Source organism: Parasteatoda tepidariorum, chromosome 9 (assembly GCF_043381705.1).
Source record: "Parasteatoda tepidariorum isolate YZ-2023 chromosome 9, CAS_Ptep_4.0, whole genome shotgun sequence".
Lineage (NCBI taxonomy): Eukaryota > Metazoa > Arthropoda > Arachnida > Araneae > Theridiidae > Parasteatoda > Parasteatoda tepidariorum.
The window spans coordinates 30,202,101-30,219,728 of NC_092212.1; the positions used below are offsets into that span (position 1 = coordinate 30,202,101).

General features: G+C 31.2%; 2 protein-coding genes across 4 annotated transcripts in view; one reads left to right on the forward strand and one right to left on the reverse strand.

The window, feature by feature from the left end:
• Positions 1-2,202, reverse strand: part of LOC107438310 (Bifunctional lysine-specific demethylase and histidyl-hydroxylase NO66) — a 40,403-nt gene extending 38,201 nt beyond the window's left edge. Inside the window, exon 1 of one of the 2 annotated variants that reach the window (XM_043050392.2) lies at positions 1,946-2,202. In XM_043050392.2, the coding sequence (XP_042906326.1) occupies positions 1,946-2,005 (60 nt within the window). In that variant the 5' untranslated portion in view covers positions 2,006-2,202. The remainder of the gene's footprint in view (positions 1-1,945) is intronic. The other variant, XM_043050391.2, reaches the window with a different exon arrangement.
• Positions 2,203-2,335: 133 nt separating this feature from the next.
• Positions 2,336-16,122, forward strand: LOC107438324 (symplekin scaffold protein; the record flags this gene model as incomplete). 2 transcript variants are annotated; one of them, XM_016050592.3, is given in 3 exon segments in its annotated part: positions 2,336-2,425; positions 9,421-9,574; positions 11,224-16,122. In XM_016050592.3, coding segments are annotated over 3 exon segments (3,558 nt in total), but the record flags the coding sequence as incomplete, so codon positions are not given.
• Between the last annotated feature and the right edge of the window lie 1,506 nt (positions 16,123-17,628).

Here is a 17,628-nt window from a genome sequence, read left to right on the forward strand (position 1 = left end):
ATTAGAAATTCGGATCTAAGAAGATAGGCAGCACAATAATAATCGCCGCTATGGAAGAATACAAATTGAAGAAGTTGAACGGCGAAAATTATCATGCATGGGCAATACGTGCCCGTGCACTGATGGTGCAGAAGAAATGCTGGGAGGCAGTTGAGCCTGGCTATGGACTTGCTGAAATGTCCGAAAATGAGAGAAAGAAAAATGATGAAGCTTTAACTCTAATGTTCTTGATTGTAGAAGATACGTTTTTGGATGATATTGGCGACTGCGCCAAAGCGAGGGACGCATGGATTGTATTGAAGGATATGCATACCAAATTTGGCTTACTGCATGTTTTACAATTAATGAAGGACTTTTTTAACATTACCTTGAAGCCTGGTGAAACAATTCAATCATATTTGACCAGATTGATTGAAATACACCGAAAACTGTCGAGTGGTGGTTACGCTTTCACCGACAGAGAAGTTGCCCTCGTCATGTTAATAGGTCTGCCAAAATCATATGAAAGCTTAATCCTGAACTTAGAAAAGGACGAAGATAACTTGACAACAACCATTGTGAAGTCTAGACTATTAGTTGAAGAAAAAAGAATATATAGAAATGTGCCAAATGTTGAAGAGCAGGAAGAACGGGCACTTCACACAAGAAACTATAATCAAAAAAGACCAATGCAGACAAACACTGTGAAGAAATGGACAACAAAAAGAAACAGCGAAACAGCTGCAAATTCGAAGAAAACTGTCAGGTGTTTTAGCTGCGGAGAATGGGGTCACATCTCCAAAAATTGTGAAGAAGCACAACGAAGAAATCAAAGCAGTGCCAAGACTGCTATAGATTTAAAAACGAACTGGGCCTTTCTAACAAATAAATTTAAATCTGAAGACTCAACAATCTGGATTCTAGACAGTGGTGCTACAGAGCACATGAGGTCAAACAGAAAGAAATTCGAATCGCTAACTGATTACACCTCAGTGGTAGAAGTGGCGAATTCTGAAAAAGTTCAAGTTACCGGAACAGGAAACATCACTATTTCAGTTCACGAAGATTCTACCAAAAGCAACATTAATCTTGCAAATGTATTGTATGTACCAGACTTGGGCGGAAATTTGCTGTCGATTGGCAGAATTGAAGAAAAAGGTTTTAAGATCGAATTTGCCCATGGTGAAGCAAAAATACTGGCAGAAACTGGTGAAATTGTTTTGAGAGCTAGAAGACAGGGAAGACTATATATTATAGAAGAAGATTGTCCTGCAGCGTACATTTCAACGATCCAGTAGAATGGACTCTGGCATCGCAGGCTAGGACACCCTTCCCCAGGCACTTTGAGAAACATAATAACCACTAAAAGTAAACAGGAATCCAATCTTGAAACAAACAAGCCATGCTCTGTGTGCATTCAAGGAAAGATGAAGCGCAAGAAGTTTCCAAAAATCTCAAACACACGAGCTAATGAAACATTAGAAATTGTGCACTCTGATGTAGTAGGAAAGATTTCACCGGCGTCACTGGGAGGCTCAAATTACTTTGTTGTGTTCACCGATGATTTTGCATTAGTTTCAATTACATAGACTTATATATCGGCTAAATCCCCTTTTAAAAAGCAAAAAACTAACTTACTTATAAACGATACTGCAAGTGTTGATTTTAAAAGACAAAAATTGAACAAGTATAAATATTTCAATGAGAATTTTTTTTTTTGTGTGTGTATTAGAAGGGAGGAAAAAATTGCAAGTGAGAGAATAAGATTCCATACTCTTAAAAGTTAAAAACATTTTTTGTTTAAATAATACTTCAAACCTTGCTTAATGAAATGAAGACACCTTTAATTTACATATTGAAAAATATGGGTTAATAATTTTTCAATAGAAAAACTAATTCGATTGGTACAAATATTAAATAGAGCAATCGTCAGAAAATCGGCTAATTCATAAATGTTCATACATACTTGTTTTGAATAAACAGCTCGTGCCGACGGTTTAGCAGGTATTTGTTTGCGAAGAGGCATTTTAAGAACTCACCAGATTCAAATAATAATGCACAAATTTTTTAAATACTTATCTAGAGCTCAATGAATTCTCTTCTTAGTTCTATTTTAAAATATAATTTTCATTACAAAATTTTTACAAGTTATTTGATGATTGATTGAAGCCATAGGAATTGATGCCATGTATTGATATATTGATTAAGTACTTATTTCACTTCAGTTTTGAAAATGTGAGTGAGAAAACTTTATCATAACAAAAAAAGGTCATCAAAAACTTTCCATTTAATCACTTTAACTTTGACCGTTATTAAAAAGATGGCAACTTGTTAAACAAACGGCTGCAAATAAGGAATTTTTTTTGACAAATGTGTTTGTTTAAGGAGAAATGGGAAGCATAATTTAAAAACAATTGTAAAATATTCTTCAAAAACTGATTCCAAGGTAAATTATGATGCATCGCAACATACTTTTTAGTAAACATTTCAGTCTTCACATTTTTTCCATTACTGGTTTTTAAAACATTATTTTAAAAATCAATTTAAGTGTGAACTTTTTAATTTACCAATTTTTATTAACTAAACTAAAATATGGGTTTCAAATTTGATTGATTTTTCTCGTCACAAATTGCTGCTTTATATTTATTACATTATACCTAGCATATTATAGTATGAAGTCAATTGCAAGTGAATGAGGATTACCTATTAGCTAAATTAATAAAGCAAGGAGATTTAAGTTTAAGTGCACACAGTTGCTTCTCAACTAGTTTTACTCTATGCTTTTCGTTTTACATAGTTCTCGTTTGTTTATTCATGTAGTTTTTACTGACCATAGATAGATAACTATATTGAATGTTTGTAATTAATTATTGCCCTTACATTCTCTTTAATTTACAAATTGGGGAGATTTCCGTATCGTGATCTGTGGCAGAATAATCGACAAGTCTTGGAAAAGAATAATCGAAAGTCCAAGTCAAGTCCCCCCCCCCCCNATTTGTTACGGGAAGACTTCCGTATCGTGATCTGTGGCAGAATTATCGCCAAGTCTAGGAAACTTCCGGGCAGTGGCCCGTGAGAAACTTTAAAAAAAAAAAAAACATCGCAGAAAGGGACCAACTCGAAAGGTATAACTCATAGCCAACCCCGGGCTAACATCTACGTGTTTTTTTTAAAAAAAATGTGCAAATTTAAAATCAATTTGGCACCTTGACAATTGTAGTTGGCTAGACAGATCACGATACGGAAATATCACCGCTTTACCTACCACCCTGCTTTCCCATAAATTATTCGCTTCTCCCTTTCTAGATATTTTGTTTTAACATATATTTATATATTTATAAATCTTGATCATTTCTTCTCTAAAATATAGTATTAGTTTTTATTATTAATATATTTGAATTTTGCTAAAATTTTATTTTATGGCATTAATAGAAAGTGCCCTCCGAAACTGAAGTTGTTCTACAGTTACACCTTGCCTTTTTTTTATTTCTAAAGAGATCCTGAAACAAGATCCATTTTTAAAAAATTTGGAACTATTATGCTGTATAGGATAGTTTTTAATCTTGAAATAATTACTGGGCAGTAGTGATGTAACGAATATTTAGCCACTATTAGGTATTCAGCCTATTTGGCTTATTTATTGGTATTATTTGAAAAATTATTTTTCTACAAAGATTTTTTTACAGAATTTTTAATAGATGTAATAAAAAATAATCTGATATTGTATTTTTTACTATATGTTATTGGAAATAATTTGTACACATATTTGTTAAATTCTAAAACTTGTTAATTTATGTTCTGAAAGTAATGGAAGCATGGGAAAGTAAAATTTGTCGAATTTATACTGAACCTGGAGTTTTTTAATGCTGATTTTTTCTTTTTTTTTTAATGCTATACAGGCAAGTCAATTTCATCATTTTTTCAAAACTTTATATTTTAAAAATTGATTTTTTTCTTCTGGTTTCCTTTTTATTTGTTTTTCTGTTTTAACTAAAGTGAAACATGTTAGCTTAGTGTTTCTAACAGACTTTATTCTTTTATAACCACTTTTTTCTTGTACAGTAAAACAAAAATAACATAGAATACTGTATTTTTCAACGTTAAAGTTATGTTTCAGAACTAAGAACTTTTTTTTTGTTTTTCTCTTTTGATTTTTTTTATTATGACATTTTTTAAACAGCATTTCGAATGAACTTAATTCTTTTATGGTCACTTTTTTCTGAAACTACAGCAATGTGAAAAAGTCAAATTAAAATTTTTAGTGTTAAATCTATTATTTTAATATTGCAATTGATTTTTGTTTTGGTTTCTATCTTTCTTTTTCTAAAAAACGTATGTTTTCATAGCCATTTTTTTTTATGACATGGCAATTAAGAAGGTCTCTATTGGACTTAAACTTCGCTTTTTTCTTGAAAATACGGTAATTGAGAAACTAAAATCTTTTGTTTGAGAATTTTCTTTTAAAAATTGAAGATTAATTTTTATATTTCCTGCAAAATTGTGAAAAATTTTAATAATCAACAAAAAATTCATTGTTTTATTAATAAATTGTCTATTGACTTTTAAAGTTTCAAGTGAACTGAAAATAAAACATATCTAGGATTGCAATTCTTGAATACACCATCTGAGACAAACAGAGGTTTGGACTTCAATGGGCAACACTCTGTATGCAACCCCATTTTGTTTACCTTTCAATATTCAGGTTCACATTGTGTTGTATAATTTTTCTCAGTTTTCATACTAGCCTTCATTCACTCATTTGTTATCAGTGATGTACAGTCAGTATTGCCTACCTATATAAAGCATATTGTAAACTTTATTTTAAGTGCAGTGAGCAAAGATAGGGCACTTTTAGTAATCTTATTTACTCTAACTATATATGTCCTCTGATTAAATTAAAATTATTATATTTAATTTTTAAAGCTTTCTGCAACTAACATTTCCTTTCTTGAAGCCAGTATGTATGCAGTAATAGTAGCGCCACCTACATTAATTAGAAAAAAAAAGTTACTTCCTAGTTGGATTTCATTGCGTCTAGAGATAGATCAATGTGCTGTTCTTAATAAACGCATATTAATAATTAATCCGCTATTCATTATCTTTGTTGTTGTTTATCTAAAATTAGATCAACATTATCTTCATGAGCTCGTAATGTACGAACCTCGCAAACACAATCAAATACAAAATATTAACATGGTGAAGTCGAGCCGGAGCATGGTTTGTGAAGATAGTGTTGCGCATTAAATAGAAATCAACGCCTTCCATTGGAATACTAACGCTGGTAATATATTCTAAATATTTATCCCGAAGAAGGGATAAGTAGACTTTATACTTATTTGAACTATTTTAAACATGGCAAAAGAATTAGAACTCCAAAAATTAAAAACAAAACTGTCTTCTGTACGAAGAGCAGTAACCGGTTATTTGAAAAAAATATAAGGTAATTTATCAGTAGAAGAAATTAATTTTGATGTATTAGCTGAAAACTTAGAGCTATTAAAAATAAAAGAAACTGAGTTAAAAACGATAAACTCTGCTGTTGAAAATCTTATTGAAGATGAAACTGAATTAAATAACGAACTAGATAAAGCGAATGACTATGAAGAAAAAATTATATTATGGAAATTTCGCAGTGGGAAGAAACTAAACGAGCAACCAAGAAATGAGTCAGTTTTTTCTGCTCCAAACTTCGAGAAAAACGCAAGTGAAATTATAAAACTTCCGAAACTCTCCTTACCTTTTTTCAGCGGTAATATTACCAACTGGCTAACTTTTAAAGATTTATATAAAGCGACCGTAACTAAAAATGAATTGTTATCAAACGCACTAAAGCTTCAGTATTTAAAGACATCTTTAAAAGGTGATGTCTCGCGAATCGTTCAATCTATCGCAATTTCAGATAATAATTTTGAAATAGCTTGGAATCTGTTAGACGAAAGGTATTCAAATACAAGAGAACAAATTTTTGCTCATATTAAACGCTTTTTAAATCTTCTGAATATTCATAATGAATCCGCTACATCTTTATTAAGCTTCGTTGATAATGTAAATGAAATTATTCATTCATTAGAAACTTTAGGCCAAAAAATGGATACTTTTAGTGACACTTTAATGTTGCAAGAGTTAGATAGTTCCACTAAATTGTCGTGGGAGCGCCAATTAAATAATACTGAAATACCCAAATTCAAAGATTTAATAGAATTTTTAAAAAGCTATGCTAGAACTCTTCAAAACAGCAAAAGTTCGTCCAGTAAATTTCAAAAACCTATTAATACTAAAGTGAATTCTTTTGTTTCGCTTTCTATATGTGTATATTGTAACGATAATCATTATATTTCAAAGTGTTCGAAATTTTGTAATTTACCGGTTCAGCAAAAGATTGATTTCGTTAAAAGTAATAATCTTTGTTATAACTGTTTATCAGGAATTCACGCCATAAAAAAATGTAAATCTTCTGACACCTGTTTTAAGTGTAATTGCAGACATCAGAGCTCTTTGCATAGAGATGAGAAACCGAAACCCTTTTTTCCCTCTTTAAGTGCCCCTAAATTTATAACCAGAGCAGATGAACAGAAATCAACAACGCCATCAGCCGCGCCTATTAATGAAGTTTCGTCTACAGTTTGTGCGAATTATTCGAATAGTGAGCATTTGGGCGATAACATAAATCAAAGGAATTCTTCAGTTCTTTTATGCACAGCTATAGTCAAGGTTATAAATTCTCAAAATGAATCCATTAACTGTCGAATCCTCTTAGACTCGGGATCTGAGTTTGAGAAAAACTTTATTACAGTGAAACCTCCTGTTATGGACACTCCTGCAAAACGGACGCCTCTCAATACGGACATACTTTTAATTCCCCGGGAATCTTCTATGAATAAACCATTACTTACATTCTCCGCAAAGCGGACACTCCNGCGATGAAAATCTCCCTTTCGCAGTATGCTCTAAACTAGGTTGGATAATTTCCGGAGCAACTACTTTTGAATGCGCTAAAACCAAGCAAATTTCAGTTAATAATTTTAATATATTAGTACCGATGACTTAGAACATTCTGGGAATTGGAACAAATTCCTTCAACACAACCGCTTACAAAGGAAGAAAACCTTTTTGAAACAAATTTTGTGGAAAATGTCACACGCAATACAGAAGGCAGATATTCCATTAGACTCCCGTTTAAACCTAATAAGGGAATTTTGGGAAATTCAAAAGCCTCCGCATTCAAATTGCTTTTTAGTCTAGAAAGAAAGACTTTTAAAAACTCGAGATATTTATTTTCAATACAAAAAATTAATGGCGGAATACCTTTCTCTTGGGCATATGGAGGAAGCTAATAATCTAAATTTAGATAACAAAAATTAGCACTATTTTATCCCGCATCATCACGTAATTAATGATTCTAGTCCAACCACAAAATTGAGGGTTGTTTTTAATGCCAGCGCAAAAACTACATCCGGGTTATCATTGAATGAAACGCTAATGAATGGTCCTAAAGTACAAGACGATCTTTTCGCTATTCTTCTAAGGTTTAGATGTTACAATATCGCGATAGCATGTGATTTGCAAAAAATGTATCGGCAAATAGAGATTCATAGTGAAGATCGTAATTTTCAAAAAATTCTATGGAGAGATGATCCCATGAAACCAGTTAAGGAATATCGTTTGTGTACCGTAACATATGGTACCACGCCGGCCAGTTATTTGGCAACGCAAGTTTTAAAACAATTAGTCATCGATGAAGGATTGGGCTTTCCTAAAGCAGCTAATTTAGTCTTATATAATTTTTCTGTAGATGACGGCTTGTTTGGAGCAGAAAGTGCTGACGAAGCCGTTGCATTAATAAGTGAACTTTTGTGTGTTTCGCGACAAAAGCGGTGCACATTGAATTTGTTGGAAATTTAACCGCTGAATCATTTATTGCAGCTCTAAAAAGATTTGTTGTGCAAAGAGGAAAATCAAATGAATTATTTTCAAACTGTGGTTCAAATTTTGTTGCCGCAAATAAGGAAATTAATCGAGTGGTTAAATCTCCTTCAGTATTTTGCCGATGAACAAATTAAATGGCATTTTAACCCACCTTCAGCACCTCACTTTGGAGGAATATGGGAAACTGCTGTGAAATCCTCAAAATCGCATTTGAAAAGAACAATAGGTGATCATAAATTGACCCTTGAAGAGTTTTTAACTCTTATTGCACAAATCGAATCCTGCTTGAACTCTCGTCCTTTGTGTCCTGTGTCGGACAATCCCGCTGAACTTTCAGCACTTCCAGGACATTTCCTTGTGGGAACCACTCTTTCTTCTATACCAGAAGAGAACCTTCTAAACGAAAACATACCCCCATTAAAATGTTGGCAGTTAACTCAAAAACTTTTCCAGAATTTTTGGAAAAGATGGGTTAATTGAGTATATTTCCAGCTTACAACAGCTCCCCAAATGGTTGAGAGTTCAGCCTAATTTGAAAATTAACGATTTAGTTCTCATTAAAGAGGACAATATTCCACCTTTGAAGTGGAAATTGGGGCATATACAAGAAGTTTTCCCTAGTGCTGACGCTAAGGTAAGAGTGGTCAGTGTCAAAACTGAGACTGGAACTTATAAAAGATCCATTCACAAACTGTCAGTTTTACCTATTGACTGATTAACTTTCTTTATTTTAGACTTTTCTTTTTGTTTTGTGTTATAGTTATCTGGTTTATACCAAGGAAACTATACATCTGTTTATGATATATATATTCAATTTCATGTATGTTGCATAAGTTTTTATAATTATTCTTTTTATTAGATGTGTATAGTTGAAATTTGGTTTTTGTTTATTGATGTGTAAATCTTGAAACTATGTTTCAAGGTGGCCCGCTATGTTGAAGCCGGTATGTATGCAGTAATAGTAGCGCCACCTACATTAATTAGAAAAAAAAGTTGCTTCCTAGTTGGATTTCATTGCATCTAAAGATAGATCGATGTGCGGTTCTTAATAAATGCATATTAACAATTAATCCGCTATTCATTATTTTTGTTGTTGTTTATCTAAAATTAGATCAACATTATCTTCATGAGCTCGTAATATACGAACCACGCAAACGCAATCAAATACAAAATATAAACATCCTTATTTCTTTACAATTAGAATGTTTATGTATTCTATTTTTTGACTTGCTTATCTATTAGTGATTATTCAAAATTTTAAAAACTTGTAAAGCTTCACCTCCTAAACACATTTTTTTAAATATTCTTATGCCTGGATTTGACACAAATTTTGCTTTATTTAGTACTGGTTGAATCTTGTTAGAATTTTTAGATCTATTAACAGCTCTAAATCTAGAAACAGAAGCTCTAGTTCACTACCACTAGGGCAATTTATTCAATTAGGTTTTATTTTCTTAGCACAGCATATGAAAAAAATTAAAAAATATTATTCCTAAAATTTTTCTCTTTATTTAGACCAGTCTGATGGATTCAACCAGGAAAAGTTCGAGACATTCCTCATCTTCTAAGGAAGAGTATAAACGATATTCTTCTTCAAGTAGAAGCTCTACTAGAACGGAAACAACTGAAGCTCAGAAAAGCTCTCTCCCCTCCAAAAGAAAAGCTGAAGGTTAGTACTTTACCTCTTATTTTAAATTTTTAACGAAGCAAATTTTGTATTCATTTCTATATCAAAAAGATTTACAATTATTAAAAAATGATGTCTTATCAGGAATGCACAACCTATGACTCTTTATTCCAGAAATGGTCCATAATGACTTTTTATTTGTCCTCTGAATTGTCTCACAAATATTAGTAAAAATACAAGGAAAATTGTTAAAAATCATTTTTCCCCCCAACTGTGTTCTTTAAGAGTTAGTTGCTGATTAAATTCACAGCTTTTCTCAAAGTATTGATTCATACCAATGTTTTACTTACGGCTATGTGTACAGTGTTTGCTGCGTAATGTAATTCCTGGGAATTTCTTCAAATAAACTAGAAGATAAAATTTCCAAAAGCAAAGAAAGCTTTGGTTTCTTTTCTTTTCAATTTGATAGGATTGTAAAGTTTAATTCAGTTTCCATCATTAAAAATTATTTTAAAAATACTTAGTTTAAGATAGCAACTATATGTTATTTTTTCAATATTGTTTATTGTAAGTTTTGGATAAAATTTTAATCATAATATTATAATAAAATACTGAGGAGAAAGTAGCTTTTAACAATGTCAACTTTCATCTATCAAAAGGTATCTCAGGATAGAATTGAGTTAACAAGTCTTTTATACTAGCGAATTGGAATTGTATTATTGTAGTGGTAGTTACACTACAATACTGTATTTAGTTTGTATATGGTGTAATTTGTTGTAAATTTAAAAAAGACATGGTATAAAGAAACTTAGTTTTTTAAAATTCAATGAAATTTATCTAGCAACATAATTGTATTGAAAAAGAGAGAGAGAGAGAGAAAATTACTAGTTAAATTAAAAAGTTATTTAGGTGAGGTCAATTTTATTAGGCATATTTTTCATTGATATCTCTTAACAAATCATTTTTGAGAAGAATTTTTGTTTCTACAAATATTTTTTTGTAGGAAAAAACTTATATTATATTATATATATTATATTATATCCTTAATAGCGTATATTAATGACCATTTTCGATGCTTAGAATTGTTTTTTTATCATTAACATTTAAAATTATTATTTTGTTCGAGTGCACAAAAAAAACTTTTTTTTCCCCGTTTCATTTCGTTCAACCAGATATGATTCTGGCCGGGGGGAAATTAAGTCTCAATTCAAAGAAAGAAAGAAACAAATTAAATATTGCATGTTATTGGCTTTGCTAGGTTATGTTGTATTATATTATACTAATTGTATAATAGCTTTAAAGTCTATAAATTTGTTATTAGAGACATATAAATTTTTTTTAGTGGAGTTTGTAACTAAGATCTCATATATTTTTTCATCTAATTCATGTTTTTTTTAATTATTATTATTATTAATTAGAATTTTCTGAAATTATGTTGATAAATAAGAAAAAGAAAACCAGAATCCTGAAATATCTTAGTTACATTTTAAGAATACTTTTTTAATGTACCTCAAAAGAGATTTATATACTAAATTAGTAATCAATATTAGAGTGTAAATGAACTTAAACTGCTGTTTATATTCTGGTTATTTATTCTTTAAATTGTTACCCTTTTTTTTCCAAATTTTTTTAGTGTCAACTATATTGTGATTTGTTTCAAAAAACATAATTATTTGTTTCCTTTCTTTCAGCAGAAACAGATTTGGTTCAAAAATTAAAAAAGAAAACTGTAGAATGTCGACGTAGCACTGCTGCTCAATTTTTTGTTGAAGAAGAAACTGTACAAGAATCAGTGACTGCTGATCGAATTGTCCAGCTCCTCAATGATGCTGTTACACCAAAGGAAGAAAATGGAAAGCTGAAAAATCTGCTCATTGTCAAAGAACTGATCATACAGAAAGAACCTAAGTTGCTGGACAACTTTCTGGATGAAGTAGTAAGTTTTCAACATGACACTGATCCTGAAGTACGCAGATTCATTGTACAATTCATTGAGGATGTTTGTAGGAGAGACTTACAATTTCTTCCAAAAGTAATCAACAATCTGTTGATGATGCTACACGATGAATCGGTCAAAGTTCAGAAAAAAGTTATCCAAACAACAACTCATCTTTATCCTCTAACTATTCGTTATTTTGTAAATGCAAAACATGTTGATGATGTAATGGAAGCTATTTGGGCTTCAATGACAGAACTAAAATTAACAATTGTCTCGCTCTTGGAGTCTGACAATGAAGGAGTCCGTACTTCAGCTACAAAATTTATGGAACATGTTATTCTTGCACAAACATTCAAAGACCAATATGCAGATCCGAAAAACACTGATTTATCTTTGGATGAGATACCAGTGATATTAAAAGTTTTTCGACCCAGGAAGATGGAAGAAGAAGCCAAAGATATTTTCCAGCGAATTGTTGCTTTTCATTGTGCTTCCCATGTGTCTCTTTGTAACCTTATGGCTTGCATGCAAGTTTTAACTTCAATAGGAAGGCAAAGATTTGAGTTTTTTCCTAAAGTTTTAGAAGCATTTGAATTGCTTCATGCAAATCTGCCACCAACGTTGGGTCAATCACAAGTGAGTAGTGTAAGAAAGAATTTAAAATTAGAGCTCTTTCAATTGGTTAAGCATCCTGGCGCTGTCGAATTTCAATCAAGAATATCAATCATGCTCTCTGATTTAGGTGCATCACCTCAGCAGATAAGTAGATGCTTTCCGGATGCAGAGGCAATCAAAAAACCTAGCGTCAAAATAGAGGACAGAAGTGCAAAACAGGAAGATATACCATCTTCATCAAGACCTCGCAAAATAAAATCCAGTCTTGAGAAAGGAACTAAAGCTAAAAACACAGCTATTGATATTACAGCTGAGGATTTAGTACCCAAATTTCACAGTATAAATGTTGTTGATTTAGTATTAGTAAGCATGTTAAGTTTGCCTGATGTTATGCCTACTAACTTTCAGTCCACATACACTCCTATTGCAGCTGCTGGCACCGAAGCTCAGATTAAACATCTGGCTCGTCTTTTAGCCACACAATTAACTTTGGCTGGAATTGGAAAAGGTGTGGAACAAATGAAACATAAAATGGAAAATGAAAAAGTGGAAAGTGATGAGGATGAGGCAGCCTCTAATGTACCCAAACCAATCCAAACTCTAGTAAGCCAAACTACAGAAATGAAGCCTAAAAAGCAAGGGCTTGTTTTAATGCCTAGTGGTGGCTCCCAAATAAAAGCTAATAGAATATCTAAGAAAATCGACTTCCAAGCCATAGCGAAATCAATGAACGAAGAAGAGTCTAATAATTTTTGTAGAGCTGCTTATAATCGAATCTTGAATGCTGAAAAAATGATTACTAAAAGAGGTGCTGCTCCAATTAGAACAAAATTGCTTACTAACTTAGCTACCCGATTTAGAGGTGATTTTTCCATTGATTTGAAAAATCATATCATGGAAAATCCCCGCAATAGATTAGATCTAGCATTTTCTTGGATATATCAAGAATATTCTGCTTATAGAGGATTTGAATGTTCCATAGAAAGCCATGTTGAAAATTATGAAGAAGCAGTCGATTCTCTATTGGGTGGCATTTTGAAGAGTGACGAAGAAAACCATGCTCTTTACACTCGTTTTTTCTTGGATGTTCCATTTATTACAGAAGGGATGGCTGAGTCTCTGAAAACTGTTTGTATTGATGAATCATCTACTGCTGAAGCTCTTGAAATGGCTGAAAGCATGAGTTTTAGAAGACCTACAAAGAAGTTGCTGTTTTTAGGAGTAATATGTGACCTTACTCTTCATGAAAATTGTGACATACGGACAAAAGCTGTAAAAGCAGCAGTTGACATCCATGAAAGTGGCCATATGAGGTCATTCATTGAAGCTTTTGCTTTAAGAAGTCTCAAGTTTTTGTTACATACTGACCCACCAACTGATTTCTTCCTGTTTTTCAAACAAAGGCCTGTTACTTGGTCTGAAGATTTGACTAAAGTATGTTTACATTTGTATTTAACTTTGTTGCCCATAAACCATCGCCTCATTCAAGATCTTGGAACTGTTTATGTTGAAGCCACTGGTGATATTAAAAGAATTATTCTCCGTGCCCTCGAAGCACCAGTTAAAGGCATGAGCATGGCCTCTCCTGAACTCTTACTCTTTGTTGAAAACTGTCCTAAAGGAGCCGAGACATTAATTACAAGAATCATCCATATTTTGACTGACAAAGCACCACCATCAGCCGAACTTGTTGCTAGAGTTCGAGATTTATATCGTAAAAGAGTTCCAGACGTACGTTTCTTTATTCCAATCATTAATGGTCTTTCTAAGCGTGAAATAATTTCTGCATTACCTGAATTGATTCAACAAAAAACACCAGTAGTAAAAGAAGTTTTGCATCGTCTTTTAGGAAGTAATTTTTCTAGCCCGATATCTCCAGCTGAACTATTGGTCGCTCTGCATAACATTGATCCTTCTAAATGCAACCTTAAAATAATTATCAAGGCTACTTCACTCTGTTTGGAAGAGAAAAATGTTTACACTCAAGTTGTCTTGGCGATGGTTATTCAGGAGCTGATGGAACAAACTCCTTTGCCTATTTTATTAATGAGAACTGTTATACAATCTTTAGCAAACTATCCTCATCTTTTGGATTTTGTTACTCACATATTGCAACGGTTAATATTGAAAGAAGTCTGGAAACAGAAGAAAATTTGGGAGGGTTTTATTAAGTGCTGCCAAAGAACTAAACCAAAATCTTTTCAGGTGTTGTTGCAATTGCCTGCCCCACAATTGGAGGAAGTCCTAAGTTCGTGCCCAGATTTACGTGAATCATTATGCCTACATGTTAAATCATTTAATGAGGGACAGAAGGCAAATATTCCTAAAGCTGTGATAGATGTCCTTGGTGTGGATTTGTCTCAAGATGATAAAAAATCCGAAGATGGCTCTATAAAAAATGACGAAGAAAACATTAAAGAACCATTACCACCTGGACAAGATCATTTGTAAATAAATCATCATGTGTTCTGGTTTTCATTTTGATGTTATAATTTTGGATAGTTGGAACAAAAATGATAAATTCTAAAATAGTAGGATTGCACAATCTGTTTTGGAAGAGGGCAGCAGAAAAAATAGTTTGATCTTCAGAGATTTGACTGAACAAATTTGATTATTTGATGAAGTTATTCAGGTGATAAAATTATCGAATTATTCTTTAAGGTATTAAAAATATCAGTTAGTTTCTACAAAAAATCTTAAAGCCAGAAATAATATTAGCAATAAAGTTGGATAAATATTAGCATTATATTCAATCATATTGGGTGTCAGCTGTAAAATTTTAGACACTGTGGCACTTGTGATTTGTAAACCACTAAAGATCATTTTGACTTAAAGATTAAAATATAACGTGTTTGTTTATATTAATAATAATTAAAAACAGTTGAAGTTATCCATATTTTGTCTTTAATAAAATATAATATTAGAATATCAACTTTCTTTAAGGAAAAATTATTTTTTAACTACTTTTAAATTACATTATTAATTTTTAAATTCTGGAACTATATTTATTTTGGTTAAAAACAAATTAAATTGTGTTCTATTTTTGGTTCCAAATTTTACTATAACTGTTTAATGACAGTTATAAAATGTCTTATGTTAAGTTTTTTTTTTTCTTCTGTTAATTTTCGGATGGAAGACTGAGGTCCTGCTTTGATTTTTTTTCTAACGTTGCAACAATATATGAAATGCTGAAAAATAGGCAGGTTTACTAAAAAAGTTGGAAGAAACAAGCTAATCTTGATAAGAAGGTATATAAATCCTACCATATTTTTTGTTTGTTAAACTTAGAACATTTTAGAAATTGGAATTAATCAGTTTTGGGCTCTACTTTCCAATATTTAATGAAATCATGTGAGTCATTTCCTTTAAAATATAAAACAAAATATTGTTTTCAGAATGTAGTCATGAATCCTGATAAATGTATTTGTTCTACACTTATCAAATATTGACTTAAATCTTACTAAATTTGTGTAATTAATTTGTTCCACAATTTTTAGCTGATGCTTAATTCATGAATGAGGTTAGCAAATTATTTTTATTATATAACAGAAGTGTTAAATCTTACACTGGATTTAATTGAGAATTTCGACTGACAATAAGCTAACTGTTCAAGCATAAAAATATCTATTATACATTTACTTTCATGATTATAAAGCTTACGTTTAAATTTTAATTATCAGTGGATAATAAAACCTTGTTCAGTTAGGTATCTGGTTTGACATTTATGACCTAATTATTGACCTAAATTTGACATTTATGAAAAAGGCTTTGTGTCAATAAATTGTCCAACAAAATGTATTATAGGATGTTATAGTGTATTGTGCTGTATGTTTATCTAATCTGTGAAGTATTTACATTATAACATATTATTTATTCATTGTTAATAATGTATTATTTTCTCACTTTATGATCATTATTTTTGTAATGTACAAAATATTTTAAGTTTGGGTTATATTGAATTACAATTCTTTCAATGTTATAAAGTGTTGAATGCGAGAGTCTATGTCTTAAATAAATAAAAGTTTAAACATTCACTGCTATTGTGTAATTTTATTTGTTCCGAATAATTACTTAGTTGTAAGATTATTAGATTTTCAGTTTCATTTTAGAGGGGAGATGAAACCCGATATCAAGAGTCTCGCAAAATGCCATTTGTACTTGTAGGAATCTTTTTCAATGAATCCGAATCGGTGTACATGCTTGCAAACCCACAAATAGTTAATCCAGACTGTAAACTTTACTGTGTGAAATGTTTGCATTTTCAGTCATCTCTAGCTTATGCCCTGTTTTTACACATTTTAAATTATTTTTTTTCCAAGCATTTATTTTAACTAAAATTTTTGCTAATTGCAAGTGCGCTTCTTGTGCATAAAATCTATCCTATCTGATTGCATCTACAGAAGGGAATGGCTGCATAAAAACATAGCATTAAAAATAACCTGCAACAGATACATGTCATTCCACTATCAGTTATGTAGATTCTATTATGTATACCTTTAAAATTTCAATTTTGATCATGTATTTTACATTATTTTTTTTCTTTTAAAAAAGTTTTGGCTCAAAAAGCCTTTATTGCCAAACTTGTACTACAAAATATTCAAAAGAATATGTTTTTAAAATCATCTAGACTTGATGATTTGCCACAGCGATTTTAGCATGGTGAAACTTGAATATATACAAAATGCTTGAAATGCTTTCATTGTATGTTTCAAGAAATAAATTGAGTATAATTATAAAATAAATGGTTCACTTACAAAATTATTTGAGAATTTATTTTGTTAGCAGTGAAGTAGATAATTTTATATGTATATAATGATTGTAAATATATATTTATCACTAGAAAATATTTTTAATAATTTGTGAAGTAAATGTATTTTTTAAACTCTTTTCCTTGATTATATTAGCCACCATAAAAAGATCAAGGGATTTTTTGGTTTGATTTTAGAGGAAAAATGAAGCCTGAAATTAAGAATATCTTGCAAAGTGCAGCAGAGTTGCACGTAAGAGTGCAAGAATCTCACCAAACACAGCTCAGTAGATGCACATGCTGACTCCAAAGTATTTCATCAAACATGTAACATAATTGGCGCTATCATACATTACGGATTGACTGCTCGCCAAAATGGATTGTAGTTGAATAGAACAATGTGAAAAACTCGCTTTTACATAATACGCACTGAAAATAGATACGCTATAGAAAAAAATCTCATTCACGAAAAGGGAAAATTAAGTACATTTTAAAAACATAAATGAATTGTGAAAACCACGCCTTTGCATAATACATATTGAAAATCGACATGGTAAAGAAAAAATCTAATTTTCAAAAAGGGAAAATTAAGCACTTTATAGAAACACCCCATGAAAAAAGTACCTAAAAGTTTAAGTGCTTTTAGAAATCGAAAATAAGCACCATGGATATTATTGTGAAAATCACATTTTAATTTATGGTGAATATCGTCACAGCAAAGAAAAATTTTTATTTGGAAAAAAGGAAAACACTTTTTACAAATAAAATAAACATATTTAAGGGCTTTTAAACGAC